This window comes from Globicephala melas, chromosome 17 (genome assembly GCF_963455315.2).
Source record: "Globicephala melas chromosome 17, mGloMel1.2, whole genome shotgun sequence".
Classification (NCBI taxonomy): domain Eukaryota; kingdom Metazoa; phylum Chordata; class Mammalia; order Artiodactyla; family Delphinidae; genus Globicephala; species Globicephala melas.
Window position 1 is genome coordinate 39,007,565 of NC_083330.1, and position 17,880 is coordinate 39,025,444.

At 38.7% G+C, this 17,880-nt stretch overlaps 1 protein-coding gene and 1 non-coding gene across 3 annotated transcripts in view; both read left to right on the forward strand.

Moving 5' to 3' along the window:
• NDUFAF6 (NADH:ubiquinone oxidoreductase complex assembly factor 6) overlaps positions 1-17,669 on the forward strand; it is a 43,234-nt gene extending 25,565 nt beyond the window's left edge. For both annotated transcript variants that reach the window (XM_030862922.2, XM_030862924.2), the window contains exons 5-9: positions 376-478; positions 3,860-3,993; positions 5,048-5,149; positions 7,669-7,725; positions 12,346-17,669. In XM_030862922.2, coding sequence (XP_030718782.1) covers positions 376-478; positions 3,860-3,993; positions 5,048-5,149; positions 7,669-7,725; positions 12,346-12,474 — 525 coding nt within the window. In that variant the 3' untranslated portion in view covers positions 12,475-17,669. The remainder of the gene's footprint in view (positions 1-375; positions 479-3,859; positions 3,994-5,047; positions 5,150-7,668; positions 7,726-12,345) is intronic.
• Positions 5,756-5,880, forward strand: LOC115856704 (small nucleolar RNA SNORA14). Its single transcript, XR_004040952.1, has one exon. It is a non-coding gene; the product is annotated as a small nucleolar RNA SNORA14 (small nucleolar RNA).
• Positions 17,670-17,880: the final 211 nt, after the last annotated feature.

A 17,880-nucleotide genomic window follows, 5' to 3' on the forward strand; every position in this document is an offset into this window, starting at 1 on the left:
GTATTAATTCCTTTTGAGGGAGTTGTTAGGATTAAGGAGATAATGTCTGAAGTACTTAAGTAAGAGCTCAGTTGTCAATTTCTCATGCTACCTCAGGCTTTTAGAAGGAAGTAAAAATTAAGCCAACCCCATGTCCGTGGTGATTTGTGCATTGAGGTTATTCCTGAGGTATTATTTTGAGGGGCGATTTGTAAGTATTGAACATGCAGGACTTTAATATTTTAATTTTATTTTAATCTTATTTTATTGTGTAATAAACAACTTATACTAAAAGTTTTTATTCTTTATTACTCAATTCTTTAGGGCAAAAAAATTGTGCCTTTTAAAAATAAAATATTGACAATTCGTCAAGCAAATAAAGCATTTTGTTTGTAGGAAAAAAATTTGGATGACAAAGCATATCGTAACATCCAGGAACTGGAAAATTATGCTGAAAACACACAGAGCTCTCTTCTTTATCTAACACTAGAAATATTGGGTAAGTTTTTTTTTTTAATACTTCTCTTTTTTAAAGAAAACACCTTTTTTTTTTTTAAATTGAAGTGTAGTTCGTTTACAGTATTGTGTTAATTTCAGGTGTACAGGAAAGTGATTAATTTCAGGTGTACAGGAAAGTGATTCAGCTATACATATATATGTATTTCAGATTCTTTTCCATTATAGTTATTAGAATTGTGTTAATTTCAGGTGTACAAGAAAGTGTTAATTTGTGTTAATTTCAGGTGTACGGGAAAGTGATTCAGTTATACATATATATATATGTATTTCAGATTCTTTTCCATTATAGTTATTAGAAGATAATATAGTTCCCTGTGCTACACAGTAAATCCTTGTTGTTTATCTATTTTTTTTTTTTAACATCTTTATTGGGGTATAATTGCTTTACAATGGTGTGTTAGTTTCTGCTTTATAACAAAGTGAATCAGTCATACATAAACTTATGTTCCCATATGTCTTCCCTCTTGCGTCTCCCTCCCTCCCACCCTCCCTATCCCACCCCTCCAGGCTGTCACAAAGCACCGAGCCAATATCCCTGTGCCATGCGGCTGCTTCCCACTAGCTATCTACCTTACTACGTTTGTTAGTGTGTATATGTCCATGACTCTCTCTCGCCCTGTCACAGCTCACCCTTCCCACTCCCCATAACCTCAAGTCCGTTCTCTAGGAGGTCTGCGTTTTTATTTCTGCCTTACCCCTAGGTTCTTCATGACATTTTTTTTCCTTAAATTCCATATATATGTGTTAGCATACGGTATTTGTCTTTTTCTTTCTGACTTACTTCACTCTGTATGACAGACTCTAGGTCTATCCACCTCATTACAAATAGCTCAATTTCGTTTCTTTTTATGGCTGAGTAATATTCCATTGTATATATGTGCCACATCTTCTTTATCCATTCATCCGATGATGGGCACTTAGGTTGTTTCCATCTCCGGGCTATTGTAAATAGAGCTGCAATGAACATTTTGGTACATGACTCTTTTTGAATTTTGGTTTTCTCAGGGTATATGCCCAGTAGTGGGATTGCTGGGTCATATGGTAGTTCTATTTGTAGTTTTTTAAGGAACCTCCATACTGTTCTCCATAGTGGCTGAACCATTTCACATTCCCACCAGCAGTGCAAGAGTGTTCCCTTTTCTCCACACCCTCTCCAGCATTTATTGTTTCTAGATTTTTTGATGATGGCCATTCTGACTGGTGTGAGATGATATCTCATTGTAGTTTTGATTTGCATTTCTCTAATGATTAATGATGTTGAGCATTCTTTCATGTGTTTGTTGGCAGTCTGTATATCTTCTTTGGAGAAATGTCTATTTAGGTCTTCTGCCCATTTTTGGATTGGGTTGTTTGTTTTTTTGTTATTAAGCTGCATGAGCTGCTTGTAAATTTTGAAGATTAATCCTTTGTCGGTTGCTTCATTTGCAAATATTTTCTCGCATTCTGAGGGTTGTCTTTTGGTCTTGTTTATGGTTTCCTTTGCTGTGCAAAAGCTTTGAAGTTTCATTAGGTCCCATTTGTTTATTTTTGTTTTTATTTCCATTACTCTAGGAGGTGGGTCAGAAAGGATCTTGCTGTGATTTATGTCATAGAGTGTTCTGCCTATGTTTTCCTCTAAGAGTTTGACAGTTTCTGGCCTTACATTTAGGTCTTTAATCCATTTTGAGCTTATTTTTGTGTATGGTGTTAGAGAGTGATCTAGTCTCATACTTTTACATGTACCTGTTCAGTTTTCCCAGCACCACTTATTGAAGAGGCTGTCCTTTCTCCACTGTACATTCCTGCCACCTTTATCAAAGATAAGGTGTCCATTGTTTATCTATTTTATGTGTAGTGGTGTGTTATCTGTTAATCCTGTACTCCTAATTTATCCCCCTCCCCTTCTTTCCTCTTTGGTAACCATAAGTTTGTTTTCTAAGTCTGTGAGTATGTTTCTGTTTTGTAAATAAGTTCATTTGTATTATTTTTTAGATTCTACATATAAGTGATATTATATAATATTTGTCTTTATCTGATTTACTTCACTCAGTATGATAATCTCTAGGTCCATCTATGTTGCTGCAGATGGTAATATTTCATTCTTTTTTATGGCTGAGTCATATTCCATTGTGTGTGTGTGTGTGTGTGTGTGTATACACACACACACATGCATGCCCCACATCTTCTTTATTGACTCTTCTGTTGATGGACACTTAGGTTGCTTCCATGTCTTGGCTATTGTAAATAGCACTACTATGAACATTGGAGTGCATGTATCTTTTCGAATTAGTTTTCATCTTTTCCAGATATATATGCCCAGGAGTGGGATTGCTGGATCATGTGGTAACTCTATTTTTGGTTTTTTAAGGAACCTGCATACTGTTAAGAAAACACCTTTTAGACTTCACTCTTTCACAATTTGACAGTCTAACCAGCTTAACACTGAAGTTTTTCTTTGCACCAACTAGAAAGGAATAGCTTTTTTTTTTTTTTTTTTTTTGAGTAAGAAGGGGAATATAATATATACCTTTCTTTGGAATGGAATGTAGACTAATCACAATACCCAGGCTCTCATAAAAGGACTTTAGCTACCTCATGAGAATGCTGTAATTAATAATCTGGTAATTGCAGATGATTCTATTTTTTTATGCATCTCCTACAATTTGGAAGGCCCATGGCCTGACTCCTTCCTTCTCTGTCAATAATACTTCCCCATGTTTAAAAACAAAAGGTAGAAGAAATAAAACTGTATATCTAAAAGTTTTATGAGATTTGTCTTAAAAAAAACCAATTATGCCACTTAGATGGTATTTTTCCTACTTTGATTTTGTTCTAAGTTGGTGAGGTCTTATTGTAATGAGGAAATTATTTGGGACAAGGACAATATCATCCATTTGAGGAAGGTAATATGTCTTTATGTCACCCTAAAAGAACAACCCAAGTCCCTACCAAATGTCCCAGGCCTGTTCTGCCTGCACATTCAGTGACATGTTTGCCAACACAATGAAAGGAGGGAGCAAAGAGCAGAATGTTTGTTAAGCATATACTTAAAATGAGGTCATATGGAAATTGCACTGAGGAGAAGAAATGCAAGACTTGCAGTGTTTTTCCACGATAGCTAATTAAAATTCCAAATGTGCTCTTGGTGTGCTGTACTCTGAGGAAAACTCTTTTATTTAAAAGTTGAAGTTCAGAAACCTGTTTATGGTAAATGGTCAGCTTGTCTTTGTGCCCAGTTTTGCTCTCATACATCCTGTTTTTCAGATATAAAACATGGGAGAAACACCTTTTACATGTTTAGGTCATTTCTCTATGCTGCTTCTGTTGACTTGTTACGCATTTAAAGAGAAAAGAGCAGCCCAGTTGATTTCTAAAATCATAGGTATAAAGGATCTTCATGCAGATCATGCCGCAAGTCACATTGGAAAAGCACAAGGCATTGTAACTTGCTTGAGAGCAACGCCGTATCATGGTAGCAGAAGAAGAGTATTCCTTCCCATGGATATTTGTATGCTGGTAAGGCCGTTGTTTGTACCCTCTAATTATTTACCTCAAGAATATGGGGAGGGACGTCCTGTCTTGGTTCTCTGCTTAGTCTATTCAAGTGACCGTTTTGAAACACATGCTTATTGCTTTTTTGCTCCAGAGTTATCAAGTTAGAATTTTATCAGTCAGGCATTTTAGGTCTGTGGTGGAGCTATGAGTAAGAAGGTTCAGAGAACCTCACTTGGTGTACTTACATGTTGATGCCTTACTCCCTTTCAAGCAATTTCAGTAATTATTCCTAGTGGTCACCTTAGCCTGTTCTTTATTTTATTTTAAAGGAGGAAATAATCCATTAAAAAAGAATACTGTTTATGAGAACTTTTGTTTTCTGGAGGAGGTTCATTATTGTCTGTTCTGTTAAACTTCTTATCTGTTTGTTTCTTGCTTTATTTTGTTTCACCTACAACTGTCATTAGTTAGCATCTTGTTGCATATTCTTCCAGGAGAGAGAGTGTCTGTGTGTGTGTCTATATACGCACTCACATACATATAGATATATTTTAAAAAATAAAATAGGGGACTTCCCTCGTGGTCCAGTGGTTAAGAATCCGCCTTCCAATGCAGGGGACGTGGGTTCGATCCCTCGTTAGAGAACTAAGATCCCACATGCCACGGGGTTACTAAGCCTGCATGCTCTAGAGCCTGAGCGCTGTACCTACTGAGCCTGTGCGCTCTGGAGCCCCTGCGCCGCAACTAGAAAGCTCTCGCGCTGCAGCTGCTGAGCCTGCGCACCACAACTAGAGAGAAGCCCGCACACTGCAATGAAAGAGCCTGCATGCCACGTGTGCCACAACTAAGACCTGGTGCAGCCAAACAAAGAAACAAACAAACAAATAAATAAATATTAAAAAAAGAAAGAAAGAAAACTGACATCATGCAGGCTGCACGGCGTGGCCAAAAAAAACCAAAAACCAAGAAAACAAAATAGGCATTATACTGTATATACTGTTCTATCACCAGTTTTCTTGAGCTAGTTTTAATTGTGCTTTTTGAATCCTGACGTAATGTACATTTTCCCACACAGCATGGTGTTTCACAAGAGGATTTTCTACGGAAGAGCCAAGATAAAAATGTGAGAGATGTAGTATATGACATGGCCAGCCAGGCACACTTGCACCTAAAGCATGTAAGTAGCCTCTTTTTGCCAAATCATTTAGGAAACTATCATTTCTAGCTGTGGCTACTCCTAGAGCATGGTTGTAAGTGTTCCCTGTTTGGCAGTCCACATCCATCGCTCACTGAAATCCCAATAGATTTATCTCAGGGATTATTATAAACTTTTTCTACTTTAAAAAAAATCTCCTTCTCCCTCTCAGCTTCCTCAGTTAGGCTCCTCTCTGATCCATCCGCTCACTATTTCTCTCTCAGGGGACAGTGTGTCTTTCTGCCTTGTTAAGGCTGATGCCTCTTCTACTCTTCCAGGACCTTCCATCGTCAGCAGTTCCCAGCTCGTATTTTCAGTTGGCCTTTCTGATAACTTGCCCCTTTTATCTTCTGGTTTGTTGCTATTGCCTTCTGAAGTTACAGGCAGCCCATTGGACCCTTCTGTTTCTTATTTTCCCCTCCCAATTAACCTTTTTTGCATAAGTGTTCTACCTTCATTTTACCTCAAGGCCCTCACCACCATGGTACCATTCACCATACTATAATTTGGCTTTCATCCTGCTTACTCTAATAATAATCTCTAGTATATAATCTCCTTACTGCCACATTTAAAGAAGTGTCTGATTTGTTGCATTCTTAAACCTTCTTGGTAGCTTTATTCTAAATGCTTCCAAGATGTGAGCGAATGTAACTTATCTAGGTTGCTCAGTCAAAATAGTTTTCTGAAACTAAAATTTACATGTAATTTATTAGAGCCCAGAAAGTACAAACAAGTGATTGCCATATTTAATATAACTTAAATATATTAAAGCTATAATACTAAAACTTACCAACTAATTAAGCTATAATAAGTCATTAAAAAATAAAGAGTGATTTAGAGAGGGTAGATGTTTTATATGTATATGTATGTATCTGAATGTGTGTGTGTGTGTGTGTATATATATATATATATATATACACACACACATACATATACGTACACACATATAACAGAGGAAGAATCAGCTGGACTTGATAACTGTTTGGATTGTAGCAGAATCAGGAAGCAGGAAAGTCGCAGGCTGCATGGAGTTCAAATATAGATGGTGATGATGCCAGTCAGAGACTACAATAAAAAAGCAGTGGTGTGCTGGGTGCTGATCAGTAGCTGCTGGACATCATTGAATGTAAGGGGATTAGAGGGCATTTAGGGAGGTGGGCTAAAATGCAGATTGTAGGATTGTGACTTTAAGAGGAGGTCAGAACTGGAGGTACAGATTGGGGAGTCATCCAGGTGGAAGGCTTATGTTTAAAGCTCTAAGTGTGGCTATGCTGTTGTCCAAGGAGAATATACATTTAAACCATAAGACCAAAGGCAGAACCTTGAGCCCACCTCCATTTCTCAGGTAGGAGGAGGAAGGGCCATTTAATAGGAAGAAGCAGAAGGAAAGAATGATCAAAAGAAGTGGGAGAACTCAGAGTCAGTGTCTTGGAAACCTAGGGAGGAGCAAGTTCCAAGAATGGGGAATACTGAAATTTTGCATTTCTTGGAGAGATTGAGAGAAAAGATAGGTACGATGATTAGTAAATTGTGGATGGTCTTGAAGAGAGCAATTGTAGTAGGTGGGGTAAGTGAGTCAGGAGTAAGAAGCAGTATCTGACAGTATAAGCAAAGACCTTCAGACAGAAGTGGGCGTGGTGAGGGCTGGACGATGGGCGCCAGCCTAAGTGCATCAGGGCTCTGTAGTCTGGAGTAGTAGGGTGTTAGGTTGGATAGATGAGGTTAGATTCAAGATGTGTAGGCCTTTGAATTCCAAGATGAATATTTGGGACATGATCTATCAGGGAGTTAAGTTAAAGAAAGAAAAGGTAAAACAGTGACTTTAGGACATGAATTTGGCTGGCTCTGGCTCTGGGGCATGAATTAAAGGTTGGGGAACACAGAGGCAGGAAGATCAGCTAGAAGGATCTCATATTCATCAAGACAGGAGGGAGTGACATCCAAGCTGGGAAGGTGCTGGGACTTCCCAGGGAAGTCCCAAGGGACTTCTGTCCCAAGGGACAGTTGACCCTTGAACAATCACGGGGGTTAAGGGCTCCAACCTTCCACGCAGTTGGAAATCCATGTATAATTTATAGGTGGTCTTCTGTATCCAAGGTGGATTCAACCAACCAAGGATCATGTAGTGCTGTAGTATTTACTGTTGAAAAAAATCTGCATGTAAGTGAACCCATGTTATTCTAGGGTCACCTGTATGTCTTCATTTACCCCTTACCACAGAGCTGGGGGGGGGGTCAAAGTTATAAGGCAGTTGGAAATGTCAAAACTAAATGTAAGAAAGAAGAGAATTCTTAATATAGTACCTTTTCCTGATTCCTTTAGGTTTGGCAAATTAATCTCAACCGACAGGAGATGAGAACTATTTTCTTGCTTTCGAGAGCGTCCCTAGCAGTGCTGATTTAAACTACTGGTGTTGCTTTATGTTCACTTTCAGAGGGAGAGTGTTTATTTCCAGAAATGTTTGTATTTCAAACCAGTTTCCTTTTGTCTTCCTTTTTTAGGCTAGGTCCTTCCACAAAAGTGTTCCTGTGAAAGCATTTCCTGCTTTCCTTCAGACGGTAAGTAGATTAACAGAGAAGGTTGTTTAATTAATGAAGCAGATGTGTATAATTTTTTTTTCTATTTTATAAGGTTCCCAGTGCAGATCTTTAGTTTGGAGTCTTTGTTTGTTTTCCTCCCTGTGGTATGTTTTGTTAGTTACATTCTGCTTTTGGTGAAGGTCATGCCTCTGTTCCCCAGAGGCAGGTGAGTGGAATTGTCATTAGCACTGGCTGCAGCCATACTGCATCGTTTTGAATCTGTTTTGCCACTTACTAGCTGTGGAACAAGTTCCTTAATCACTATGTACCTCAGTTTATTCATAGGTAAGATGGGAATCATAGGAGAAACCACCTCATAGGAGTGTTAGGCTACTTATAGCCATATAAGTATGACTTAATAGTCTATTATATTTTTTCTCCTTAGTGACCATATTGTAGCACTGGTTCCCAAAAGTGGTTCACAGACCACTGCCGAGCTGGCTGCATCAGAATAATCTGGAAGGCTTCTTCAAAAATACAGATTCCTGGGGTCTTCTTACTAAATAAGACTCTTGAGGTTGGGGAGGGGAGCATTTCTAAGAGGATCTGTGATTTTTAAAAATTCCCCAGGTGATTCTGATGTGTAGCCTGGTTCAGGAACCATTGTGGTAAAATGCATAAAGAAATGAGAATAGCTTCCAGTTAGTAGCACCTACTGTGGGACAGGTTCTGAGCTAGGTCATTGCATACGTTATTCCTAGGTGTGGTTTACTTCATTTTATAGATAGAAACCAAGGTTCAAAGATCTGTGATGTTTGAAAATGGAAAATTCATGCATTTTCTACAGTACCAAACATACCTTCTACATTTTTCCCTAAAATATATTTAAAGATTCATTTCTATCCTTTCACATCTTCTATCCTGGGTCTCAGATCTGAGTGTTTGAAATCATTTTCTTTCTTTTCTGGGTTCACTTATTATAAAAGTAATATGTTAATGTTTTAGATGTTCACATAAGAGGAGGCAAAAGAAATTAGAATGCTCTCACAATTCTATCCTTTCCAGAGATAATGTCTGTTCATCTTTCTGGACTTCTTATGTTCATGTAATTATATATGTATTTTTTGTATAAATGAGGTGTCGAGCATCTCTTTCTGTGTCAACACATTGTTCTGTATCACCATTTTTAATTGTTATTTATTTGGTTATTTGGTGATGTACTATCATCTCTTTTGTCTCTCTTTTTTTTTTTCTATTTTTTTTCTTTTCTTTTCTTTTCTTTTTTTTTTGGCTGCACCACACAGCATGCAGGATCCTAGTTCCCCAACCAGGGATCAAATCCACACCCCATGCAGTGGAAGTGTGGAGTCCCAACCACTGGACCTCTGGGGAAGTACCCATCACCTGTCTTGACTTATAAGCTCTAAGAAAGTTCAAGACTTTGTCTGTTTTGTTCACTTTTGTGAAATAGGTTGTTCTCAACTCTGCTTGTCCATTAGAATCACTTGGGGAACTTTTAAAGCAAAACAAAGCAATATTGGGCCTGTCCCCAAACCAGTTAAATCATATCAAAGAGGTTGGATCTAGGCACTGATACTTCTTAAAAGTTCCCCCAGTAATAATGAAGTGCAGCTAGGCCTAAGAACCACTATCTTAGGCTAGTGGTGTGGTCCCCGGGCCAGCAATATATGCCTCGGATATTGTTAGAAATGTAGATCTTGGGATCCACCACAGACCTAATGGATCAGAAACTCTAGGGGCTGGAGCCCAGCTCTGTTTCCGTCCTGTGCCAGGAGAAAGTAGAGGGACTACATGGTAATTTCCGAGGAGCTGCTTCTATCCTACACCCTCATTCCAGCTGGGGCACATCTCTTCTCATTTGTTTTATATATGGAGTATCTGTTAATTACTTTGTTCAAAGAAAAGGTTTTGCTGTTTAAAAATGGTTTGAAAATGACTAGGGTAGAGTATGTTGTGCTCTATAGATGAGGTTTTAAGAAGCTATATTCAGAAATTGTAACATCTTTTTTTTTTTTAAGTGTCGGTTCATTGGTTTATTTATTTATTTTTGGCTGTGTGGGGTCTTAGTTTCTGTGAAGGGCTTTCTCCAGTTGCAGCAAGCGGGGGCCACTCTTCATCGCGGTGCGCGGGCCTCTCACTATCGTGGCCTCTCTTGTTGCGGAGCACAGGCTCCAGATGCGCAGGCTCAGTAGTTGTGGCTCACGGGCCCAGTCGCCCCGTGGCATGTGGGATCCTCCCAGACCAGGGCTCGAACCCGTGTTCCCTGCATCGGCAGGCAGATTCTCAACCACTGCCCCAGGGAAGCCCAGAAATTGTAACGTCTTTGAGAATTTTGCAATGAATTTGTTACTTTGAACAATTTATTTACCATTAACCATGAACCAAATCCTAATTTGTGAATGCCCAGTTGAGCTCTAATTTTGAGGTCATGTTTCATCTGTATTTTAATGGAATTTTTCCTAATTATAAAAGCATTACATTCTCATAATAGAGATTTGGAAAATATAAAAAGAATATTAGAAGAAAATAACAATCACCTACAATTCCCAGACCCAGAGGTAAATGCTATGTACACTGTTCTTTCTTTTAAATGAATATCTGTGTATATTTAAAGTCACACTTTATATGGCAGTGTCCTATTTATCAAACATTTAACCACATCATTAGAGATATTAATACAATATTTGATGGCTGTATAATACTCTCGTGCTTGTATCTTAATTTCATTAACTATTCTTTATAATTGGATATTATAAAACTATTAAAATGAACATAATAAAGTTCTTAGAGATGGAAAGTTAATAACAGTATATGAATTAATTTTTTAAAAAAGCAGGTTACAGAACATTATGAATAACATGAGCTCTTTTTTCCAAAAATAAAAGAGAACATGTGAAAGTACACTAAAATATCTTCAAAGTTTTTTCTCTTAACGTGTTTTTTATTTGATATCTACAAATGAATATATATGTATGCATGTATTATAAAGGATAACATAATGAACACCCATGAACTCACCACTTAATCCAGAAACTAGAATGTCACCATTAAATTGCACTCATGTGTTTTCCCAATCTCATCCCCTTGACTCTGCCTTCCTCCTCCAAGTAGCTATCCTGAATTTTGTATTTATTATCTTGCTTTTATTCTAGAAAAGCTTTTCCCTATTTTATGTATTCCTAACCAAAATGTTGCTTCTTTTTGGCTGCATTGGGTCTTCATTGCTGCACGTGGGCTTTCCCTAGTTGCGTAGAGCGGGGGCTACTCTCTTGTGGTGTGCGGGCTTCTCATTGCGGTGGCTTCTCTTGTTGTGGAGCACGGGCTCTAGGCATGCGAGCTTCAGTAGTTGTGGCATGTGGGCTCAGTAGTTGTGGCTTGTGGGCTCTAGAGCACAGGCTCAGTAGTGGCACATGGGCTTAGTTGCCCTGCGGCATGTGGGATCTTCCTGGACCAGGGATCGAACCCATGTCCCCTGCATTGGCAGGAGGATTCTTAACCACTGCACCACGAGGGAAGTCCCTTAGGTTTTTTTTTTTTTTTTTTGAGCTGTTTATGTCTTCTGGGTTACACACACACACACACACACACACACACACACACACACACACACAGAGTGTTTCTAAGATTTATCCATATTATTGCATCTAGCTACATTTATTTCATGGCAGCTTAATATTTCATTGTGTGAACATTTATTTTTTTGTCAAAGAACTTCTGGATTGTTTCCAGGTTTTTTGCATTTGTGCACATTAATGCACATGTTTCTTGCCATACATATATATAAGTGCAGGGTTTCAAAAGTAGAGAGTGAATTTGTATGTACACTCATCCGTTTATAGTGTATAGAAGTCTGGGAGAACACACAGTCCTTTGGACAAGCATATGCTCTCTGTGGGTCACACAGGTTGCGCTGCAGAACTCTAAGGGGAGCTGTACACGTGGGCTGAGAAGGCGGTGGGGCCGCTTCACATTGTGCAGTGCAAAAGTAGGTGGCTTCTCTGTTTAATAAAAATTTACAAATTAATAAGATTGAAAAACATAAAGAGCACTGCCCATCATCAGTGTTTTCCATCGTGGCCCCCGGTCCTAGAGAAAGCTTTGTCAAGTTTTGTGTGATGGGGGGAGCATGGTGTGACGTTTATAGGGACCTGTGATTGTTCTCCCTGGCTGCAAATTGTTTTCCAGCAAGAACATGGACACCCTTTAAACTTTTTCACAAAATAATTTTTTAAAGAAACAACTTGAGCTCCCCCTCATGGCACTGTGTGTTTCTGTGTGTGTGTGGGGGGGGGTTCATTTTCCTCAAATGAAACACCCCTTTTGTATTCTACAGAATCTAGTAATAAGACCTGGCAAATAATTTCTCTGTCACATTTTGACCAGAACACTAAATTATGATCAGAATTGGCTTGATGTTTCTAGTACTAGATCTGTGACATAGTTTTACTGGCTTCATAGAAAACTTCTTAGAAGATGTCTTTATTCTCTCTCTCTTTTAAAATTTTCATTTACATTCTTAGTATGTAGAAGACCATCTCAGGAAAACTAAAATAGCCTTAATACCTGCTGGGTTTGTTTTTGTTTCTTTTAAAGACTTAATCATTCTGTGATCTAGTGACCATTATTCTCTTTTTTCAGGTTGCTCTGGAGGATTATTTAAAGAAAATTCAACAAGTGGATTTTGATATATTCCACCCATCTTTACAGCAGAAGAATACTTTACTTCCATTATCTTTGTATATTCAGTCATGGAGAAAAAGATATTAAAATAATTTCGTGGCACTGATATTTACTTTTATTAGTTTTACAAAAGTGTACTAGTTTAGGGTTCTTGTTTACAAACAACAGGAACTGTTTACTGTTTAAGGAGAAAATTCACTTATTGGATGAGTGTGTAGGTCACAGAATTAATGAGAAGTTGCTGTACACTAGTACAAAAGTGTACTAGTTTAGGGTTCTTGTTTACAAACAACAGGAACTGTTTACTGTTTAAGGAGAAAATTCACTTATTGGATGAGTGTGTAGGTCACAGAATTAATGAGAAGTTGCTGTGGGGCCGTGATGCCCAGATTCTGCTGCAGGCACTGCCCTTGTCACCAGCAGCCCAGACAGTGTCTGCTGTGCCATCCCTGCAGAGTCCGAGCCCCAGGAAGGAGTATCGTTTTAGCTGTGTTTAGGCTGCAGGCCATGCTTCAGCCACCAGAGGGCAGGGGGAAGCACGTCTCCTCCCGTCCTCACCCTTGGAGAAGAATGGGGAAGGGGCTCAAGAAGTACTAGGTTTGCATGCTGAGCAGCCAAAACCCAGGCGTCCAGGACAGCTGGGAAATGCATTTATTTAGGGATCATGAAGAGTGAAGTTAATATTTGAGGAGTGTCAGTCTCTGTGTTGAGGGCCTTGTATCTCTAACATTTAATCTTTACCACCCTGTGAAAATTTGTCCATGATGATAAAATAACTTCTTTCAAGAGCTCGAACCCTAACTTGACTTTAGATCTGGCCGATTTGAAGGCTTTTACTTTTTTGTTTACCCTTTTGCTTCACTCTCTATTACTGAGCATTATCATCATGAACAAAACTGTATTAACAAAATGTGTATTAATGTAGGGCTTCCCTGGTGGCGCAGTGGTTGGGAGTCCGCCTGCCGACGCAGGGGACACGGGTTCGTGCCCCGGTCCGGGAAGATCCCACGTGCCGCGGAGCGTCTGGGCCCGTGAGCCATGGCCGGTAAGCCTGCGCATCCGGAGCCTGTGCTCCGCAACGGGAGAGGCCACAACAGTGAGAGGCCCGTGTACCACAAAAAAAAAAAAAAAAGTGTATTAATGTAAATTAAATTAACAAAATTGTATTGAACATTCATTAAGGGGATACTACATTTTTAAAAACTACTATACTAGTTGAGCTTCCCACTAAAAAGCTCTGTGCTGTATACTTTACAGTGTTCTCATCTGATCTTCAAAACTGTGAAACAAGGAACATTTTTGGTAATTAAAAATTTTTAATTATAACATACATACTAATTGCAAAAACCAAAATTGTTTACATTGCTGGTAGTTGGCAGATCTGGACTCTGAGTCTCTGACTCCTAAAACCAGAATTATGCCCTAGTTTCCTTTTCCTTTCTTTTTAGTGGTCATGTTTCCTGCGCACTCCCACCTCCGCTGTACCATTTCTCTATGCCATCTCAAGCCTTTGGTTTCAGCTATGAATTAGTGCCTACTTCAATTGTGAATTAATGATGGCTTAAAGTATTACACTTTTGTAAATAAAATTCAAATGGAAAACTGCCTGAGGGCAAGAATACATAGTTTTATTCATCTTAGGATTCCCCCAGCACCTCGTATGGCTTCTGATTTAGAGCAAGTGGAGATTAATAAATATATAAATGAATGAACATACAGTGCTGTTGTTTATGTTAGTGTACTTTTGGTTTATACTGATGCCAAAAGAATATCCTCTTATTTAATCCTGTGGCTTTAGAGAGCTTAAAGCTTATCTAAAAGAGGAAAATCCAGGGAAGTGGGACACATTTCCTCTTGGGATTCTGAATGGTCCAGAGTTGAAAATTCATTAGAGATAGTCTTTATTAGTAAGAATTGTCTGTGGCTCTTAGCAGGTTAAATCTGGCAGCAATCAATCGCTAAGCATCTTAGTTCCTATCTAAGAAGGGTTAAAAAGAGGGGTTTAAACACTCAACTGGATTACTGGATTTTTTACTGGCTCAGAAGCCAATTTACTTTAAGTAAATAATTTCAAAATAGTTTCTAAGCTGTTTGAAATTTGATGCTTAGAGAGTTGGATGAACTGACGTTTCCAGTCTCCTAGAGATTAAGATAGGGTCTTATTCGGTGACATTTACTGTACTATTAATTTCCTGGCATAAAAGATACTCCCGTAGGTGGTGCCAACATTGTTTTTCATTTTTCAGATCTCTTTTTTAGAGCATTTAAAGGAGTCAGATACATTTTCAAACCATTTAAGATGTATTTTGATATTGAATAGGTAGAGAGCAACAGATAACAAATGTTAAGTATTAATCTCAATGTAGGTAAAGTTGCTTATCATAAAATGCATTTGAGTAGTTCCAAATCAGCTGGCATTATTTTTTCTATTGGTTAAATCTCTCCTTTTGATGAAATTAAATTACTCTTGAGAAATACAACAGCAGTTAACCCTTAGCACGAACTTGGACAGGTGATGTGCTCTTGTGCTCCTAAGCTTTAATATTCACAGAGCAGTAGGTCTTTATTTTCCAAAGGATAAAACTGCCTCAGTTCAAGGTCACACAGCCATTAAAACTAGAGCTGGATGCCAAACCCACATTAGTTCAATGCCAAAGCCCACAACCCATATATTTTTACTATTCTTGAGATTGTAAAATGAAGAGCCAAGTTAAAAAGCTCAAGGGTACAACTTTTTTCCAGAAATAAGTGTTACTGCATAAATTTCAGGTACAAATTAGGTTAAGAAGTATAATTACTACATAAATTCCAACTACAAATTAGAGAAATAAGTAAACAACTGAAATAGATATTAAGTGCTGGTCACTGGGTATATATAGGAAGGACACGTAACCACTTTGGAGGTCAAAGTTTTCTCAGAGGAGGGGGCGTGTAAGGAGTTTCAGGAAGGTCGGGTAGGAAGCAGGGTTTGAGAAGGGGGTGCAGATGTTGTGGGGAGGTCCTGGCCGAGGAAGCAGTCGCAACAAAGGCCAGGAGGCCAAACCAATAGCCTCTCTAAGATTTCATGTTTTGGCTTCAACTTACCTAAGTAAAAAGAATATAATGTAACGTCCAGAGTTCTTAGGAAAGTTTGTGAATAAAAAGTGACTACATCTCCTGGTCTAGTGAAACATTTTGACTTAAGATCACAGACTTGGGAGTTTATATTTTGCCTGTTTCTCCAAATGCCTAGGTGTCCTTGGATTTGTTTTAGCTCATATAAATAGGACTTCCCTGAAGACATGGCCTGATTGATTGCCTTGTCCAGAAAGATCCACAGAGTTGTAAACATTATGCTGACAATTATTGAAAACAAAACAAAACATTGTCCTCCTGTTTGGAGGACTAATAATCCACATACACCCAGAATTGGGAAGGATGTCGGAGGTAGACTGGAGGGAACGGAGAGGAGATGGGGAGTCATTGTGAAAATACCTTAAATAACACTTAACTCTACCTGCTTTCTCCTATAATGAATATGTATTTCTTGGAGTATAACTGCAAAGTTCTTTCTAAAGAATTAAGATCTTCAAATGAGAAAGATGGTGGTAAGCAAGGACTGTAATGAAATTTATGGAGAGGTGAACAGATAGATGGTCAAATTTTTACATCATGTCTGTTTATACCAATTTAAAAAGTTTGATCCAAAAGAATAATGTTTGGCACATTTTAAAATATGTAATTCATTATGTAGTTTAAGCTGAATAAAGGAATTTTGAAAGTTTAGATACAGAGCAGTATAGTGCTATGAAGTACTTCTTTTAAGAGTGTGGGCTGTGAAGGAGCCTGACTGGGTTCAGTTCCCAGTTTCACCACCCTAATAGATGTGTGACCTCAGCAAGTTATGAGAACCCTCCTGTCCCTAAGTTGTGCCTTTGTAAAATGGGCAAAATCATAATATCCACCTACACAGTTGCTGTGAGGAGTAAGTTAATACTTGCAAAGTGCCTAGAAGAGGGACCTACACGTAGTAAACGTTAAACGACGTTGTTAATCTTAGTATACAGAAGTCGCAGACCGGCAGCCTGAACCAAGTCAGGCCTTCAGGCATATTCTGTTATTCGGGCATGGCATTTGAAAAGGAGTGAGAAATTGAATGCCTTTAGACAGGACAGGTACTCTCCATTTGGCTACAGGTCTCAGCATGAGCTACTATCTCACACCCCACCTGATTCATAAATTCGTGTTACCTGCTTACTCTGTAAGCACTCGAGTTTGCAAGCAGTGATTTAGGAGAATTTGTGGATGATGGATTAATAAGTGATCACCAACCAGAGGCTGGTTTCACTAAGCATAGCCGTGCTTTCTCCCTGCAAGCCAAGTGTATTTTAACTATTGTTTACACATCTGTCCCTCACTCAGCCAAAGTTCTTTTGAGTGCAAGACAATGTTCTATTCATCTTTGTGTCCCCACAACCTATCATAGATCCTGATGCTACTCCATAAACCTTTATGGTCTGAATGAACATACCAGAGTATAAGATGGGATAGTGGGATCCGAGGAAATGGGTTGGGGCTGATATGTATAGGGCAAACTGGAAGTTCATGTCAAAGATGTGGTGGGCAGGGCTTCCCTGGTGACACAGTGGTTAAGAATCCTCCTGCCAATGCAGGGGACAAGGGTTTGAGCCCTCGTCCGGGAAGATCCCACATGCCATGGAGCAACTAAGCCCGTGTGCTACAACTGCTGAGCCTGCGTGCCACAACTACTGAAGCCTGTGCCCCTAGAGCCCATGCTCTGCAACAAAGAAGCCACTGCAATCAGAAGCACATGCACCGCAACGAAGAGTAGCCCCCATTTGTCGCAACTACAGGAAGCCCATGAGCAGCAGCGAAGACCCAATGCAGCCAAAAAAAAAAAAAAAAAAAAATGTGAGTAGACAGTGTATATGGTGTTCAAGCAACTATTATCAGGTATAATTGGAAAGCAGGGTGTGAGGAAAGAAAAGTAAGGCTGGAAAGGTAAATCATAGACATATTAAGGTGTTTGGATTTGAATAATGGCATGAGATTTGGAAATAAATCACAAAAGGTCCATAATACATTTTGTGTATATGCTTATGAATATTGTTTGCGTTATTTCTAGTGTAATCGTATCTTTGATAAGCGTACCTTTTGAATCAGATATGAGATAGAATATTTTTGTTCTTATTTGATAAGTCTGTGGGTTGACTTTTTATTACCCTGTACAAATACTGTTTTCCTTTGAGTTACCCTTCTCTCATTAAACAAGTCCTGCCTTGGTGTTCTGTGTGTTTTCCTTTTTATTTTTAATCACGATTAATCTTCCCAGCTGCTTAGTTATATAATAATAACCTGTGTGTTTAAACACAGGCCTACAGATTGAATTTCTCGGACAGCAAGTTTTAGAGCTTTTTAAAACCACAAGATCTCTTTTATGGGTGCTACAAAGATTCTTTAGGACTCAACATTAATGATTTGAGAAGCTATTTT